Genomic DNA, 19,395 nt, shown 5'->3' on the forward strand with positions numbered 1-19,395 from the left:
TGTAAATGCCATAATTTCATCCTCTTTTAATGCTGAATAATATTCCATTGTGTATCTATACCACAGTTTCTTGATCCATTCATCCAACAAAGGGCATCTAGATTGGTTCTTTAGTTTAGCTATTGTGAATTGAGCTGCTATCAACATCGATGTGGCTGTGTCCCTGTAGTAGGCTGATTTTAAGTTCTTTGGGTCTAGACCAAGGAGTGGGATAGCTGGGTCGAATGGTGACTCCGTTCCAAGTTTTCTAAGGAATCTCCACACTGCTTTGCAGATTGGTTGCCCCAATTTACAGTCCCATCAGCGGTGTATGAGTGTGACTCCTGTGAGCACCCAGAGGTGGCCTGTGGAGAGTCTGTTCATGGATGTGGAGTCCCTTGCGTCTGTGTCCATATTCTGTCCCCTGCTGGTACCTTAGCAGTTCCATAAAAACGCTTGTGAATTACTCTTACCTGCTCGTAAGGTACTCAGCCTCTTTTTCCCTCCCATTCTGCCCTCTGTCCTTGAAGGAGACTGTCTTGCCCTGGATTCCAGCCTAGCTGTAGGCCCTGTTACCTCAGCTCTGTGATGATTTCAAGAAAAATGTACAATTGGTAAGTTCTCAGGGTAGAAGCAACATTCTTTCCGGCATTGTACTTCTCAGGCGGGAGAACTCCTTCCACATCTTAACTGTGGCTATCAATTGAGAATCCTCCCCATGACTTTTTATAATTGGTAGGAATTATCAAGGCTCTGGCACTGACCCCAATTCAAGACTTTAATTCTCTCCTTGGTTTTCTATCTTACAAGTAAGCATACACAGAGAATTATTGCTGAATTCTTATTAAATTTTACATTTTATATATGAGGCGGGGGTGGGGGGTCACATATTATGTTACAAATAAATCCAGGAGTCTTAAAAGCCCTTGAGTTTTCCTATCATATCACTTCTTTTTTTGGGGGGAGGGGAGTGTGTACCAGGGATTGAACCCAGGGGCAATTAACCACTGAGCCACATCCCCATCCCTTTTTATTTTTTATTTTGTGACAGGATCTTGCTAAGTTGCTTAGGGACTCACTAAATTACTGAGGCTGGCTTTGAACTTGGGATCCTCTTGCTTCAGCCTCCTGAGCCACTGGGGTTACAGGAGGTTACTGGGGTTACATCACCCCGCCCAACTTCCACCATTTCACTTCTGATAATTACATTATCTCATAGGATCTCTCTCATTTTATCTTTCTTCATGCCTTCACCTCTTTTATCTCAGAAGTTCCAAGGTTCTTTCTAGATCATGACGAGTAATTCAACTTTCTAGAACCTTCCAGATATTATTTCAAACCCACCCAAACATCTAAGAGAGAAAACAGGCTTTTGTTGTCTAGGTTCTGTCCTCACCCAACAGGATGCACCTTGGAGGACGAGTGTTTTCCATCTGCCCTTGCATGCGGTTTTATGACATTAAGCACCCCTGGGAAGGGAAACCCTCCACAAAGCTCAGATTAGAAGATTCCCCCTGTGCAGGACCCAGGTCAAAACATTCATCCCACAGTAAAGAGGAAGATTTGGGAATCATAGGCAGGAGTGTCAAATTTGAGGTCATGACTAGATGTCTAAGCTCATGTGAGTTTAAAAGAAGCCTCATTCTCATGGTTATCATAGGTCATCATGGAGACATGAAATTCAGCGTATTCATATCCTACAGGTTAAGAAAAGTAGAAAATCATGCAGGGTCATTGTCATCATCATGACATGACTCTGAAGTGTTTTAATGACTAGTTCCAGTAACACTGCATGAGTGACCTTTCTATTTCGGTTTTTTATTTACTGTTCCTCATTCATCTTTCAATCTCTCCTTCAACTGGTGCTGTGAACCGGCAGTCCTGGAAGATCAGGCTGATAGAACACTTGTTCCTTTTTCTGAAAAATCTCCATAATAATTGCCTCTCTGTGTCAACTTTTGTCCTGCCATGAGACATCTGTCAGCTAGGTGTTTACAAAGCAGTTTGGAAGAGGGGTATGAGGGCTCAGGGTTTGTGACTATTTCTGCATGCTTTGAGAAATCCCCAATAAGGTTTCTCAGACAAAAAAGAGGTAGTTATAAAAACCAAGCATGAAGATCAAGCATGTCCCAGCTAAGTTTCTGAATACCAATACCGACATTCAGACCTGCTGCAGAGCCAATCCTGGGCCTAAAGTACAGAAAGAAACAAAGAGTGCTCATACCGCCCTGTGCCACTTGTACTGACCATACGTTTTCAGGAGATGTATACCTTGGAACTTTAATAACCTCTTTCTTCTAGATGCATTTGGAGAACGGTGCCTGTGAGGCTTATGATAGTTCAAGGAAAATCAGACCTTGTTGGTCAAGATTCTTTGTTGAGAATGGAAATTTCCCCAGTATCTTGAACAATCAAATATTCATTCTGTTTCAATATATCAATTTGTAAAATAAGAGTTGACTTATTTTCTTAGGTATCTAACAAGTTTACAATGCTTTTTTTTTAAAGTATAAAGGAATACAGTTGATGAAGGATTCTTGTAGCAATTTGAATATGTGAAAAATGATTTCTTCTTTGAACAGATTTATAAAACCTTGAATATTCATGTAACGTTGGCTGGCATTGAAATGTGGACAGCTGGAGACAAAATAGAAATAGATTCAAACATTGAAACTACCTTAATGCGTTTTTCAATTTGGCAAGAAACAATCCTTAGAAAAAGGGAGAATTTTGATCATGTTCTGTTACTAAGGTATGTGACCCTTCTTTTCCTACCCACCTTAGGTAGATCATTTAAGAAAAAATAATCAACAAAGAAATCTTTTAGATTAATTGACTTTGGGTAAGATGAAGGGAAAAATACCATTTCTTGCTATATAGAAAATTTCTAAGCAGATTCTTTAATAATCCTTATTTTTGATATTGATCAATACTACAGAAGAAAAATCTGGTATATTTCCTGGACAGAGTTGAAAATATCATTAGGTGAGCAAATTGCTTTGATAATCTGTGTATATTATTTACAAAATTCTAGCATCAACTTCTTCACCCTCTCATGCTTTGCAAACCCAGTATTACATCAAAACATACCCTTCTGGAAAACTCCCTGGTCTCTGGACACTTCTCATCAAAGGGCGGGCATCCAGCCAGTGACATTCTGCAAAACCATCTTCTGAACTATATAAATTGACAGACAAATAATCTGATACGTTAAACCAGCCACAGCTTCAATATTTCTAAGTAGAAGTTTGCATTCCTCTAGACTACTCAGTCATAAATTCCCTTTATGACGGAGCCACATTTTGTCATTACTGTTATTCAAAATACCTAGTGTGATACTTATCCCAGAGGGAAATGATAAGGAGTTATGAAATGGAACTTAATGCAACCTTATGTTTAGCATAGTACTGATATACTAAGAAATGTTAAATTGTGAGAAAAATGATTTGAAGTGATGGCATCTTTCAGCACATCTTCGGATGGCCCTACAGTTACAATATTCAAACAGTACCCATTTTATCTTACTTTATCTAACTGTAAAGTCAGTATTTCTCTAAAGTTCTGCAAACAGCCTGCTGATCTTCTTTCTGGTGTTATTCAGATATTAGCTTGCAGGCTGTATTCAGAAACACAAAGCTTCTAGAGCCTACAAGGAGGGGTCAGGTCTAGTTCTTTGGTAGATTGATGGGCATGAGTCAGACCTCCAAGGTAATATCATGCTCGGTGTTCATACTTGGATGGTCCATAGCATATAGATCCAGGGGCATGGCTGTGCCTGGCTTGGGCTTGCATATTCATGCACTATTGTGCCCCAAATTATGAAAGTTGAAGAATAGTAAAATATCACCATAAACTTCATAGTGGGCAAGAGAAGTCCCTTAGCTCCCTGTTTGCACATGTATTTAAAAATAATTAATAAATAAAGTCCAGAAATACTTAAATGGCGATAAGCAAGTAAACTTTTACTTTCACAGAATTTCTTGTTTCTCCAGTAGCTTCTCATATCAATAGGAAGTGTGTAGAAGGGGGACTTAGCATGTTGGGTTTCTCGTGTGTCTTCCCTTATACCTTCTCATAGATTTAGAGGTGGCCAGCCTATGTGGCATTGTCACAGTGTCACTTTTCTCTCAGGGACCATGAGAGAGGTCAGTCTCTATAGGGTCCTTCTGTGGTGCTTCATCTCCATTCATGGAATTCTCCCAAGATCTCCAGAGTTCAGGAAGGCCAGAATTCTAAGGTCCTCCAAGATGCCCAAGTACTGATACTTGGAATGGAGGTGCAGAAGCATTTCATTAGTACAGAAAGAAATGGTGCATCTACTTGACCAAAAAAAATAAAGTCCCCAGGGGGCCACCTCACCTGGCCACATTCCTTGGATTTGATCCTGTGATAGTCTAAGTGTTGTCTTCCAACCCATGGTAGCTCTCTTTAATTTTCCCACTTTAAAAACTGTTCCTAAATAAAATTGAGGCAGAATTCATATAATATACACATCTGACATTATTTCTTAAGCAATTCAGGAATAGAACGCTTTTTTGGGGGGGTGGGGACGGGGGTAACCAGGGACTGAACTCAGGGACACTCAGCCACTCAGTGTCCCTGAATTCAATCCCTGGTTACCCCTTTGTATTTTGTATTTTATTTAGAGACAGGGTCTCCATGAGTTGCTTAGCACCTTGCTGTGGCTGAGGCTGGCTTTGAACTCTTGATCCTCCTGCCTCAGCCTCCCAAGCTGCTGGGATTACAGGCATGCGCCACTGTGCCCAGCTAGGAATAGACCTCTTTTTACATGACTGCTCTTCTAAATGTTTGATTATATCTACCAAATCCTTTCTGAGTTTCATGATTGATTGAAAGTTTTAAGATTTTTCAATCACAGCTAATTGTCCAAGGTGCTACGTGAGTTCACCACATTACATTTCTCTCCATGAACTGTTTTAAATTTAACTCATTAATTTATTTTTATTTTTTGTAATTTAAGTGGTTTTGTCCATAACTGAATTCACAGTAGACTAGAGTCAAGAAAGACTCTGACCTTATAGTCTTTTTTATTGAAAATAACCTATTTTTAAAATAACAATTTCAACCTAAAATTGGCTTTTTCAATGCCTCTCATATACCATATGCTTCAAATGAGCTCAGTATCAACTAAGGTCAAATTCAATGCCAGAACTACAGAAATAAGAGGGATCATTCATGTGTAAAGGCCTGAACATTGTGCTGGTTCAGTGCAATTTGCTCTTTGTTTTAATTACAAATTTAGATTGAAGAATGTCTTTGTCTCTTGTTTGCAGTGGGAAGTGGCTCTACACACAGGAGCAAGGAATTTCTTATCCAGAGGGCATGTGCCAGCCCTATTATTCCTGCAGTATCGTGAAGGTGGGCTGTGTTTTATCTATGTTATGTTACCTAATCAAAATGTTCAGATTACATTTCTGTAATGTTCTGTGTCCCCTTGAAAGAGACCACGTGTGCATTTGTCATATATTCCCACCAAGGCATGACATGATGAAACTCATACTTCCTTTATTAAATGAGAAAAGAAATGTTTTATTAAAAGAAAAAAAACCTATTAATGAATGATAAGGGTAATTGTCAGATCATAATGAAGTGGAGTTTGGAGTTGAAAGGACCATCATGTGCTGGTTAACATACAGTGATTAGTAAAGCTCGTGAGCATGTTAAATACTATTATTTACAAAGACAGGAAACATTCACAAAACTGGATGGCTGATTCAGCAAGTGAGGATAGTTGATCCTGCATGACAAGGAAGCGCATGGAGCACTTAATGTCATACATGACAGTCTTGCCTTGCACGTTCAGCAGGCACAAGACTTCTGAACAGTGTCTCCCTCGTTTATCTGATCTTTTCCCAAGTCTCAAAGAGTCTAGTCATTGATGTTCACGTGACTTTTTTCCAAGAGATTATCACAAACATGAGGTTTTCGTTTTTTTCCTGCATTCCGTTACCTCCTTATTGCTATGCCCATCCTGGTCTTCAGACCTCAAACTTCGAAGCTAGTACTTATTAAAAAGACTATATGATGGATTTATATTGTAACGAAGTAATTCGTAACTACATAGTTAATTGTGATGCCTGTAGATTTACAGGCATGTATTGAGTATTACATGAGGCTCTGATGGAGAATGTTACTCTTTCAACTACATTTTTACAAATCCAGGAACATTTAAAATTCCATATGAATAAAATGAGCAAATTTAAGGTGCTCCATTAGCTTTATCATAAAATGATAGCCTAGCTCTCTTGGGAAGTTATTTTTTTCACTAATACAGGGATTAAAACATGAACTAGAACTATGAGCCTAGGTGGCAGATAGTTCTGCCACGTGGAGTCTATATTTCTGACCTTCAGGTTTTCCTTGTAACACAATCTCCATCTGCAATGTTGCATAGCAATTATTGAACAATGAAAGACTATCAATTAAAAACAAGAACATCACATTTGTTTTTATTTGTATCCTTTTTAAAAATCTGGTATAGAGCAGATGAGCAGTAACATTTAGTTTATTGTATAGGACACTTGTCGTAGTCCATGCAGGCCGCTGGATATGGTAAACCCCACAAACAGGCTGGCTAATAAACATGGAAATGTACTTCTCACGTTTCTGGAAGATGAGACACCCAAGATCAATGCACCAGCAGATATGGTGTCCAGTGAGGGTCCACTTTCTGCCTCAGAATTGGCACTTTCTCTCTGTGTTGTCACATGGTGGAAAGGACAAGAGGACCCTCCTGAGCCTCTTTTATAAGGGCACTGATCTCATTCCCGAGGACTCTGCTGCATGACCTAGTCGCCTCCAACCTCTGGGTTGCAGACTTTTTAAAGTATGGGTTTTGGAGGGACACAAGCATTAGGCCATAGTGACATGAGTTAATAGTTTCTAGCTCTTTGCCAGAATAATGGTGTGTAAATCCATTAGTGAATATTACTGTGCCTCCCCCCACACACACATATAAAAAAAAGAATGCCAAAATTTAGAGCTAGAGATACTTAAAAACTCATTTTCCCAACTTTTTTTCATATAATTAAAGAAACTGGGGCAGAGGGGAGGGAGGTAATTAAGTCCAAGATCTCTCAAAGACGTGCTCATTAACTAGTAGCTAGAAATCAGGTTTTCCAACAACCATTTCAAAGTGCTATGTACTATTCAGTGTGCTTTCTGTTGGAAATTTCTAGTGAACGTTTTTTTTTTTTTCCCCATCAGGATCTCTTACCTGACATAAACACAATTGCCAGCAGAATAGCCCATCAGTTGGGGCATAACCTTGGCTTGCAACATGACGAGTTCCCGTGCACCTGTTCCTTGGGAAAATGTGTGATGGATACTAGTGGAAGGTGAGGCTCAAATAATGTAGAGAACACATTTAAATATTTTGAGAGTAGTTTGGGGTTAATTCCATCACTTTAGGAATATATATATATGGCTTTTTGGTGTAATTTTCTGGGAGATCTTTCAAAATCACGCACAGGGAAGAATTTCCCTTTTGGAGTTAAATCTAATCAACTGAGACTCTTTCTAGTGATACACCAGAAAAAAAGTGACACTTTATTGCATATTGCAAACATACGTGATGGTCAACTGGTACCAATCTCTACCAAGGTCTTAGTGGAGAAATAGTTCCACACACCTTGGTTTGCTTTCCCTGCTAAAAACTAGAGTTTCCTCCTTTACATCTTTCCTTTTGTCATTCTCAGCAAAGCCCTTCCTGGCCAACTGCTTCAACTTTTAGTCCTTCTCCATCACATTCATGGTCTGGCATTTCACGCTCTTCCTTATTGTTTTGTTTAGTTTTTCCTTGGTACTTACCACTGTCTAAGGCATTCTACCCTTTGCATATTTAGCTCATTTTCTAAGTTACTCCTGAACTAAATCCAAACTCTGTGAAGTCAGAGGTTTTGACTGGTTTGGTCACTGTTTCGTTACTGTTGTCCAGAGAAGTAACAGACACGTTAGGAGCACCTTAAATAGTTACGGAATGAATGTCTAGCATTCCCTCATTATTCTGTGAATCACTTTGTGGTTAGGTGTTCTAGAACCCCTTCATAGCAGGCATAGTAATGCACAGTGTACAATTTTTAAAAAGCATTAAAATGATCAGCCATTCCATGCATTGGTTAGATGATGTGAAATGGCACAGTGGCGGGCATGGTGCAAGAATTCAGTAACTAATCATCTAATTTTACATCATTATCTGGACATTTAGCAACATTTGCAGGGTCCTGACATCCCCATCTCATGTAATCAAGATTCTAGAAATCCTTCTGTGTTCAATCATTGTGACAATATTACTGTCAAGGAAATCAGAAAAAAAGGAAGATAGAATGGAGGTGAATTTCAGTTATGAAGAGAGTGTGTTAGACTCCAAAGGATGTGTATGATATTTTTAAATAGTTTGTTTCAACAAACATTTAGAGGAAACTACTCTGCACCAGGCTCTGTATTAACTAATGCTTATTTTCTTTTTAATGAATGTGATGTAGCCTTGAGAAGTTTCTAATCTTTCAGGGATGTTAACATGAATATACAGTTATTATAAGATTGTTTCAAGGACACATTAGAGGGACTATGGGAGCATCACATACAACCAGTCCAAAGGTGGCTTCAGGTAGGATTTGCTTTGGAGGGAATATATAGCCAAGTACTTTCTTGAAATAACATGTGTTAGCATTGTTTCAAGAGGCATTTTTGGTAATAATGATCCCACTTCCTGCTCTACTCTCAAACTTAACATTTATATGGATTTGTTCTAAATTCTTCATAAAACTTTCACAGGTGCTGTACCACCTGTGAAAGATATGAGATAATAAAAATCTTTATTTTTACCCTACCCTATTTCTAGCATTCCTGCACTAAAATTCAGTAAATGCAACCAGAACGAGTATCAGCAATTCCTGAAGGACCATAACCCAACGTGCATGCTCAATATTCCATTTCCTGGCTCGTCAAATGATTTTCCATCTTGTGGAAACAAGAAGGTGGATGAGGGAGAAGAGTGCGATTGTGGCCCTTTTGAGGTAATTTGCAATTGACGATGACCTGAAATTACCAAGTTTATGCTCAGCTAGAATCTAGATAGGGGTGTAGCCAATCACATCAACCATCATCTTCCTTGTCCAGCTCTGGACTCTGCCTTTTCCGTTTTTCATTTGGATACAAGATGTTTGGGCGCCTCATTTCAAGGGTACTTGGCAGATCATGCATCGTGCATAGTGGTCTTGCTGGAGTACATACACAGCATTACACTTGTCTGCTTTATGTATTAATTGGCTTGTCTGTGAGAAGGACCCGAAGGTGTATCATCAGGTCTGACCTCGCATGCACAGTAGGACATAATGTCCTACAAGTATCTCACAGAGTCAATCAGGTTTTATTCAGGGCCTTGGGAGGTTCATCTGTATCACAGCTGGACAGCTCCCCTTATTAGGACACTTTCTTAATAGAGCAGAAAACTTCAAACCTTTCATGTTTTATTTCAGTCTGGAGCATTTAGAAAAAGCCTTTGAGCAAATTTTAAAGTAATTCTTAATCTGCTTTTTCCCAAGATAGAAACTATTTTCTTCAGAAGCACATCTAATAAGTGCATGTCCTAGACTCAAATTATCAAGTGCATATAAACCACTGCGGGGTGTTGTTAAGGTGTGGAGTCTGGTTTAGCAGGTCTGCAGAGGGTCTGAGCTCTGCAAACTTACTGAGCTGCAAGCTTCTGCCCTTGAGCTGGTCTGAGGACTACTTTTACACTGTCTATGCTCAAGGACCACAGCCAACAGACCCCTTAATCAGAGTGGAGATGGTGACCTGTCTAGAGACATGAACTAATCTTATAATGGCGCATATTAAAGGTGAAGAGGCTCTTAATTTTGGAAATGGATCCTCTTGCCCATGCACATTCTTTGGATGGGTCTTCAGCTTCACCCTACACATGAAGCACTTCACCTGATCAGACGCAGTCAATTTCCTTTGCATTTGGTCTGATCAGACAGGGTCCAGGTGATCGTCCTGCTGTTGTTGCATAGTGATGTGTTAAAAAAAAAAAAAAGGAAAGAAGGAAGGAAGGAAGGAAAGAAGGAAGGAAGGAAGGAAGGTAGGTCAGCCTGAACTGAAATACTTGGCATCTTGAGAAAAAGGTAAGATGAGAGCTTTAGAAATTATACTAAATCAAACTCTAGCATGAGGCAATGGTAGGACCCTTTGAGGAAGAGGGTCCCTGGGAGAACGGCAGGTCACAGACTTGGGACTCTGAGAGTTCACAACCTGTGCAGTGTTGAACAGCTCGGAGGAAAGGAAATGTGATGAAGTCCAAGCAGCAGCTCCAAACCTTTCTTCACGTGCCACACGTGACTAAGGATTACGCGTCTGTGCGGTGCACACAGAGTCACACAGAAGCACAACCAATGCTCTCTTCACCCAGGAACCGGATCACAATCAGCCTCTGACATTTCACTTTGGTTTTTGCCAGGAGTGCACTAATCCTTGCTGTGATGCACACAAGTGTATACTGAAGCCAGGATTCACTTGTTCAGAAGGACCCTGCTGTGAATCCTGTCAGGTAAAAGCCTGTGCTGGGAGAGACAGTGTTTGTTTCTGTTTTCACTTTAAGTCTATGTAGGACCAAAGAGCTCTCCAGCCAGGGATGACTGTCCCCACCACCAGTTTGTACACTGGGCCTTGCTAATTCCCCGCAGGGCTTGTTCAGGAAGGCTCAGCATTGCAGAGTGCTAGGGTCTGGGGAGGGACAAGTGAGTAAGCAGAAACAGGTGTTTTAGGAGTGAAATCACCTGCCCAACCCTATTCTTACTCCTCTGTAAATCATTGTCAAGCTCTTTAACCTCAGCTGGGAGGAAAACTGGTAACAGCAGGGAACTAAAAAAGGAAGGGATTATCCTTGGATTGCAAAGCAGTAGTGGCTAGTGGTTAGAAAAAGTCTTAGGGAAGAGGACCAGAAATCCAAATGGTTCTGCCTAAGGATTTATTGACACTTTTTCAACTCCATTGAAAAGAAATTTGTCACAATGAAAAGAAAATTGCCTTTCTCACACCTGCAAGGGGCTTCAGAATCAGCGCAAATAAATGCAGCTTGAACAGCTGAATGAGAGAATCGGGATGTGCTGTCCTCCAGCTGCGAGAGCCAGACTATTCCAATTCATATGCAGGGGTCTGAGTTGGTCTACTGGAGCAGGAGAGGAAGAAATGACAAGAGAACTCCTGCCAGTTTCTCCGTTTTAGGTCCATTCCAACTGTACCCAGGGGGAGTCTAACATCAGATTTTAAAATCACTATAATGTGATGCTTAAAATTACATGAAAATCAAGGCCTTTATAAATTACAATAATGCTCTGTGGGATGAAGAGGGAAGTTAGGTTCCAAGCTTAAAGGCATTTTTGCACATGAGAGTCTCTGTTTTTCTTCAACAGATAAAAAAGGCGGGGTCCACATGCAGACCGGCAAAAGATGAATGTGATTACCCAGAAGTATGTACTGGCCACTCACCCGAGTGTCCGAAGGACCAATTCCAAGTCAATGGTTTTCCTTGCAAGAATTCTGAAGGCTACTGCTTCATGGGGGAATGTCCCACTCGCAACGATCAGTGCTTGGAATTGTTCAGTGACGGTAAGATATGGTCACGGTGAAGGCTGACAAGGAGAATAGCCTTGTCACCTCCCTGTTACTGTCCGGTAGGTCTTGGGGGCAAGATTGGAGATAATATCGCCTAGCATCTCTTTAGCTATTACCTCCATTATTAGCTGACCTTACCTCCAGTATTAATGGACCTGCTCAGTATTGAGCTGGTGCACGTTCGCTACTATTTGTATCTCTGTCCTCCTTCCTAGAATATTCTCCTGACTCAGTAGAACAGTTTTTTGAATGATTTATTTATTTCATTCTCCTGCACCACGACAATATAGGACATGATACTGAAAGAGCAGTTGCATTAGAAAATAAAGTTTTACGATTCACTAATATCCATGCCTTTGTAATTTTACTTTCATCCTATCATTTTGTATCCCAGGAGCAAAAGAGAGCCACAATATCTGCTACAAGATGAATAAGAAAGGAAATAAATTTGGTTATTGCAAAAGCAAGGACAACACATTTGTTCCCTGTAAAGAGAAGTAAGTGTCCTGTGGTGGTGGTGGTGGTGGGAGCAGAAGTATTTCATAACAGTGTTTTGAAAACTCAGGAAGGCTGCTCTTCTGACAGCTGTTAATCTCCTGTGCTCAGAGATTAGGAAGAGAGCGGGTGGAAGAGAGGGTGTGCACCGTTGCTGGTGTGGACTGGTATTCACATACCCCGTCTACTGCCTGACAGTCATGGGTTACACAGAAGAAAGAAAAACGGGGCCGGAGGGAGATTAAGATGCTCAGGAAGGAAAGGGAACCAAAGCATGCTGCCCCAGAAAGGGAATGGGGCAAACCGGATGAGAGAGGGCATAATTCAAAAAAAGGTGGGGAGGAGGAAGGAAGTGAAGGCAAGGAGGAGGAAGTTGAAATCAGGAGAGTGGGAGAATTTGGAATGATTTATTTATTTCATCCTCCTGCATCACGACACTATAGGACATGATACTGAAAGTGCTGTTGCATTAGAAAATAAGGTTTTTCGATTCGCCAATAGTCATGCCTTTGTAATTTTACTTTTACGTGGACAGGGACCTGCCCCTTTCCCTTCCCCTCCCTTGCTGTCTCATGGCTGACGTGTTCAATGCAAGAAAGAATAAAAAGGAAACCTCTTCCTGCTCCTTAAAGTCATGCTAATTCAAATCGCTACTAAGGAATAGTCTTCTGTAAACTTGAACGAGTGCTGATTTCTGAGGATCACAGAGGAATGTTAAAAATGCTTTTTGACACACTGTATCTACTCATTTCAGTTCCCAGGGTCAGGGCTTAGCTGTCTAATGGCTTTCTCAGCCTGTCTCGGTCCCTCTGCCCTGCTGGTGTGCTTACAGTGACCGGCCCACTTGGCTGACAGTCTAATCTCTGAAGCTCTGTTTTTGCTCCCAAGTTTGAGAATAACCCCCCACCCCTTCTCTTCAGAGATGTCAGATGTGGGAAGATATACTGTACCGGGGGACAGAAGTCATCTCTTCTTGGAGAAGACAAGATCTATCACATTAAGGCTGCAAAGCAGAACATTACTGTCAAATGTAAAACCATCTTTTTATACCACAATTCTGAGGATATTGGCCTGGTGAATACAGGAACAAAATGTGGAGATGGGATGGTAAGATTAAAACCCTTTGTTTATGAAAGCACTTTGATTAACTGCTCAAAAACATCACTGGGACCTGTAATTGGTTCCGGAGGGCCTTATATATGGGAAAGCAGGCAATTTGTCTTTATTATTGAGGAACAGAATAGCAATAATTCAGTAATACTCTTTTATTTAATTTTAGTTATACTAAATGGTATGACATTGTTTATAAATATGCTTAATTAGTATATTTCAGTAGACATCTAATGAAGTTAGACATAAGATTTTTCTAATTAACGTAACCATAAATAGGCATACATTCATTTACTTGATTTGTCCAACCACACTTACTGGTGAAGCCTAGGTTGTCAGTAACTATGCTGGACACAGATGGTTTAAAGATGAGTGTATTTGACAATTTTATACATTCACTTAAACAGATCATTACGATTTAACAAAAGTGCTTTCCTAGTATTGGGATCAGCAGTATGTATTTGGATCTAAAAAGAAGTGGCTGGTTGCTCATAGAACACATGTGGCCTCTTAAATTTCAGCTTTGGCTTGATGAACATTTAAAAGAATTTTTAAAATTTATTCTTTTTAGTTATACATGAGAGTAGAATGTAGTTTGACATATTATACATATATGGAGTATAATTTCCCATTCTTGTGGTTGTACATGATGTGGAGTTTTACTGGTGGTGTATTCATATATGAACATAGGAAAGTGATGTCCAGTTCATGCTAATGTCTTTCCCATTCCCATCCTCCCTCCATTCCCTTCATTTCCCTTTGTCTAATCCAATGAATTTCTATTCTTCCTTCCCCCAACCTTATTTGTGTGTTAGCATTAGCCTTTGGTTTGGGGGATGTTGGCTCATTTCACTTAACATGATAGTCTCCAGTTCCATCCATTGACCAGCAAATGCCATAATTTCATTCTTCTTTATGGCTAAGTACTATTTAATTGTGTGTGTGTGTGTGTGTATATACACACACACAAAATGTGATATATATATATATATATATATATATATATATATATATATATATACACACACACACATATATCACATTTTCTTTATCCATTCATGTGTTGAATAGGTTGGGATGAACATTTTTAACTCAGAGAAAATGGGACCTTTTATTTATTTATTATGTATTTATTATTTGTCTTTTCACCTTTGACATTTTGAATTGATACTTAATAATTGTACATGTCTGTTGGATGCAACATCACATTTTGATACATGGGTGCAACATGTGATGATCAAACCTCAGTAGTTTGTTATCTGTCACTTCAAATGTGATTTCTTTTTGTTAGAGACATTCAAAATCTTTGTTCTGTTTTGGAATATACAGTAAGTTGCTGTGAACTGTTGTCGCCATACTGTACCATAGAACACAAGAGCTTATTACTCCTAACTGTAAACTTGTACCCATCAGCCAAACTCTTCCTGTCCCCTTCCTCTTCCCTCCCTCCCCAGCCTATGGTAACCACAATTCTCCTTGTTACTTTCATAAGTAACATTTTTAACATGAGATCAACATTTTTTTATCTTCCACATATGAATGAGAACATGCAGAATTTAATCTCTTTCTCTACCCGGCCTGTTTCATTTAATATAATATCTCCCAGTTTATCTGTGCTGACATAGATGACAGGATTTCATTCTTTCTTATGGCCAAGTAATATTCCATTGGTGTATACATAAAACATTTTTTATCCATTTATCTGTTGATGGACACTTAGCTTGAGTCCATATCTTGGTGTCATGCAGGGGCTCTGACCCAGAAAAGAGATTCAGGGTGTGGCAGGTGCAAGAAGATGCAAGACATAGTTAGGATAGTAGATATGCTTTATTCATTGGTGGCTACAGCCTCCAGCCTCAGCTTCAGCCCCCAGCCAGTTCCATTTTAGTCCCATTAGCCCATTGACCCTGGAGTCTTTCCTGATGGCCTCTTTTCTATGCAGGCCAAATGAAGAAGGCACAACTGCCAACAGGTTACATAAGGGGCTGCATGCTCTCAGGTTAATAATGTTCATGACCTTGAGTCTACACACTGAATCAATGTTTCTGCCCTCAACTAAACATAACATGGCTGGTTCTCAGCCCTGGGTACACACAAAAAAACATAACATAGCCCACTGGAAGTCTCGGCAAGGGAGCCTAACTACAGCCATTTGAGGCCTGCCACAACCCTTGGCTATTATAAATAGTTCTGTAATAAACATGGGAATGCAGAAAAATCTTTAGGAAGAAATGCCCACATAATATGCAAAGGTGAAGGTGCACAGCATATTCAGATAATTGATCATTTCAATGTGGCTTGAGCTTCAGGTACAATGGCCAAAGAAACAGCTGAACAAATAAAATGAGGCCAAATTGGAAAGAGTTTATCATACCTCGGTGAAAATGCTAGAATCTGTGCTGTACACAATAGCCAGCTCTTCCAGAATATGTGGAAGGCACAGAATACTTAAAAAAAAATCAACTATTTGAAATTAAATAGTTTCTCTCCAGGGCCTGCTTCCTGTCCCTCTTGACACCATTGCCCACAAATGCTACAGTGGCATTTGCAAAAGGTAAAGGAGAAATAAAAATTGGACAGTAAAAATTCAGGATGGAAAGAAAGACAGCACAAAAATGTGATGATTTAATGGTGACTGACCCAGTCCGCGTGGGGTTTTAGCTGTCCTGTTTCCTGCTAAAGCAAGTCAATAAATATCAAAATGGTGAAAATTAAGGTAGGTGTATCAACCCCAAAAGCAGAAAAGTTAAGAAATTCAGTGAGATAAAGTGCATAAGAAGCAACAGCTCAAAGAAAATGCCAATTTTCAGTTCACTTCAGATTTGCAAAATCCGCTGAGGTGTGAAGCCAATATCTGGCATCCTTTTTACCAAGGGCAGCAGGGACTGAGATAGGGACACTCAATCCTGCAAGTGCACTGTGTCCATGCCACCAGAGTCCTGTCCCTTCATGAGAAGGTGAGGACAAATCACCAGTCCCTCTCTTGATAGTTCTTCACCAGCTCACGATGGCAGATTCATTGCTTAGCAAATGCCAGTTTATGGTGACATCCCAGTGACATCAAAGAGCTTTTCCTATTATCCCCTCCGCCCAACACTGGAATACAGCCTTTAAACCCAGTGAACTTCAAATGCAGACAAAAACCTTTGCATTCTCTTTGTGTTTATTTTTACTGGCAAATTTTAATTTCGTACAGGAAGATGGGGGAAACACGGCCCGTTCCCAGGGTCTTTTCCTTCATTACAGGACAGTATCAGGAACATAGAAAAGGAAACAAAAAGAAAAGAGGGAAGAGAGAGGAAAAAAGAAGGAGGAACTTAAGTAGTCCATTCTCTGGCACAGAAGAGCTAAGGCAAAACTGTCTTCATAGTTGTCTCCGTATTAGACCCACAGAAAGGACAAAATCAAAACAGCACAGATCTCAGTATCTTCAGTTGGGCTTGAAGTACTTAAGAAAGCTCTGTCTGCATTTTAAGCACTCGGTCCCCAGGCTACATGATGCAGGTAGAAAGACAGGCAAAGAGAGCAAGTGGCGGGAGACACAGAAGAATTCCAAAGCCTGGAGAGAGGAAGCCCATCTGAGAAGGCAGAGATGATAGCTGCCCCCCTCACTACCCCCCACTGTGAAAGAGCTATACATTGAAAAGAAGTTCTTAAAAAGCTAAATGTTCATAGTTTCATTTTACAGAAGTTTTATGCTAATAGTCAAAATAAGGAAAGAGTCCAGAGATTGCCCTTCTCCTACCAGAGAGGTACATTTGTTACAAGTGAGAAATCCAGATGAACACATAATTGTCACCCCGTATCCTTACTAGAGTTCACTCTAACGAAGGTGAAAATGCTGTACATTCTATGGATTTCAATGAATTAGTGACGACATTATGGTTTCATACAGTAGTAGTTTTGCTGTCCTAAAAATATCCCCTGTGCTCTGCCTGTTCACATCTCCCTCTCTCCCTTGCATCTGGAAACCCCGGATCTCTTTTCTTGCTCCCAGGGTTTTGACTTTCCATAATGCCACACAGCTGGTATCATGCAGTATGTAGCCCCTTCTCCCACTTAGTAATAATCAGGCAAGTCTCCTCCGTGTCCTCTCGTGGTCCTGTCTTGTCACTTAACTTGCCAGGCCCATATAACACACCTCTGTTTGGAAGTCCCTCAGTCTACTCATTGACCCCTGCTCAAGAACACCCTGGCTCTCCCCAGGTCTGGGCCCTTAGGAACAAAGCTGCTATGACCGTCCATGCACAGACCTCTGCGTGGTGCAGGCCTTCATGTCTCCAGGGTAAACACCAAGGAGAGCAACTGCCGGGTCATATGGCAAGAGCATGTGCAGTCTGGCTAGAGAATACCAAGTGGCCAGCCAAGAGGCTGCGTGACTGCATTCCTAGCAGAAGGAGAGGCCCCCTCATGAGTAAGAAAACATAGACAACATACAGACATCACTGATGTTTCTGAGGGGAAAAAAAGGAAACCATTTTAGCAGCTGGGAAATAAATTTAAATTAAAAAGTTAAAAATAGGGAAATAGGATATTTAAAAAAATGTTACAAGCAAAAAAGTCTATTCAGTTGAGAAAATCCTAGTTATTTATTCTTAACATATTTAGTTTGAGTTAAAATATGCAGTCCATACAATTATTTTTAGAAATCTAGAATCTCAATTTATTCAAACTATTCAACATATGATTAACTGAGACTGATAAAATGCTCTCCACCAATAAACATGGTTTAATAAGTTTAGATCCTTACAGAAGAAATCAGAAGAAACTCAATGGAAATATAAGAAATCATTGTAAGTATAATTGTGGTGTTTTTTGGCAAATTAACATTCAAAGAATAAGGATGTAAACATTTTAATAATTAATGAGCCCATATATAACAATACTTGCATATCTAATGCTTTCATCAATCATTGATACAGGATTGTTCCATCCACCAAAGATTCTACATGTGGAATTTCACAACAGAAAACAATCATACCAATTGCAACTAAATCACAAATAGTGGGATGTATAATCTCCCATGTGATCATGGGAGGTTCCAATGTCACATATATTATAAGTCATTCTAATTTGTGTTTGCTACTTCACGTCCAGGTATGCAGCAACGGAGAATGTGTGAACACTGAAAAGGCCTACAATTCAACCAACTGCCCCTCTCAATGCGAAGAAAATTCAGTAAGAGTGGATTGTTTCTTACGTTAATGTCTTATCAGCCAGTTATTTACATAAGCCTTGTTCTTGAGCTTGTGTGTGAGTGTGCTGTTTTTTTTTTTTTAATTAAATACATATTTGGGATCCATTTTTTAATGGATTATAATTAATACAAAGAGCCAAACCAGGTATTATTACATACAGATATTGCTAGTATTATGAGTAAATGCATTATTATCAGATGGGTAATCTAGAAATCCAGTAACTTATATACATATGAAGTTTAAACCTGAGGTTTAAAATCTGACCTATCACAATGTCACATAATTAAATGACACCATTGTCAGGATTAACCTAAAGCTTTTGAGAAAAACAACCAAAAATTATTTTAAAATTCAACTCTGTTTAATTCTAGCACTTTATGTGACACTGCTTTCCTAAACTCAGTTAATCAAATCACTTATTAACATTTATTTGAATATGCATCCTATACTTTCAAGTATTGTATATTTTATGTGGAGATATATATATATATATATATATATATATATATATATATATAGCACACACACACACATATATGAACTGTCATGCAGCCACTTGGTAGGCAGTTTGGTATTCTCTAACCAGGCCGAACATGCTCTGCCATATGAATAGCAGTTGCTCCTCTTGGTGTGTTGGGTGTGTGTGTATGTGTATACACATGTATATCCACTGAAATGTTTAATAACATTTAAATAAACTTAGGAGATGAGTAGTATTCCTATGCCTTTGTTATAAATGGAACTAGGCACACTGGTGTGTTTTGGGGAAAGCTGGAAAGCCTAGATTTAACTCCGAATGTATGACTCCTGGGTCTCTTTTACCATTACATGGTGCTCTTTAATGGACTTAACCTTCTGCTACCACTTTTTCCCCATGCCAGTATGATCTCATTATTTCTAAGTTTAGTATCTGCTCTTTGACCACAATGGGTCTAACTCTAGCAGAGACTATTTTTTAAAGATATGAATGCTTTCG

The 19,395-nt window shown here is 39.6% G+C and overlaps 1 protein-coding gene across 1 annotated transcript in view; it reads left to right on the forward strand.

Moving 5' to 3' along the window:
- The window catches only part of Adam7 (ADAM metallopeptidase domain 7), a 59,913-nt gene that overhangs the window by 17,020 nt on the left and 23,498 nt on the right, over window positions 1-19,395 (forward strand). Inside the window, exons 9-17 of the mRNA XM_071609321.1 lie at window positions 2,562-2,731; window positions 5,274-5,358; window positions 7,207-7,337; window positions 8,843-9,017; window positions 10,460-10,549; window positions 11,415-11,610; window positions 12,011-12,113; window positions 13,032-13,218; window positions 18,319-18,399. Coding sequence (XP_071465422.1) covers window positions 2,562-2,731; window positions 5,274-5,358; window positions 7,207-7,337; window positions 8,843-9,017; window positions 10,460-10,549; window positions 11,415-11,610; window positions 12,011-12,113; window positions 13,032-13,218; window positions 18,319-18,399 — 1,218 coding nt within the window. The remainder of the gene's footprint in view (window positions 1-2,561; window positions 2,732-5,273; window positions 5,359-7,206; window positions 7,338-8,842; window positions 9,018-10,459; window positions 10,550-11,414; window positions 11,611-12,010; window positions 12,114-13,031; window positions 13,219-18,318; window positions 18,400-19,395) is intronic.

This window comes from Marmota flaviventris, chromosome 3 (genome assembly GCF_047511675.1).
Source record: "Marmota flaviventris isolate mMarFla1 chromosome 3, mMarFla1.hap1, whole genome shotgun sequence".
Taxonomy (NCBI): domain Eukaryota; kingdom Metazoa; phylum Chordata; class Mammalia; order Rodentia; family Sciuridae; genus Marmota; species Marmota flaviventris.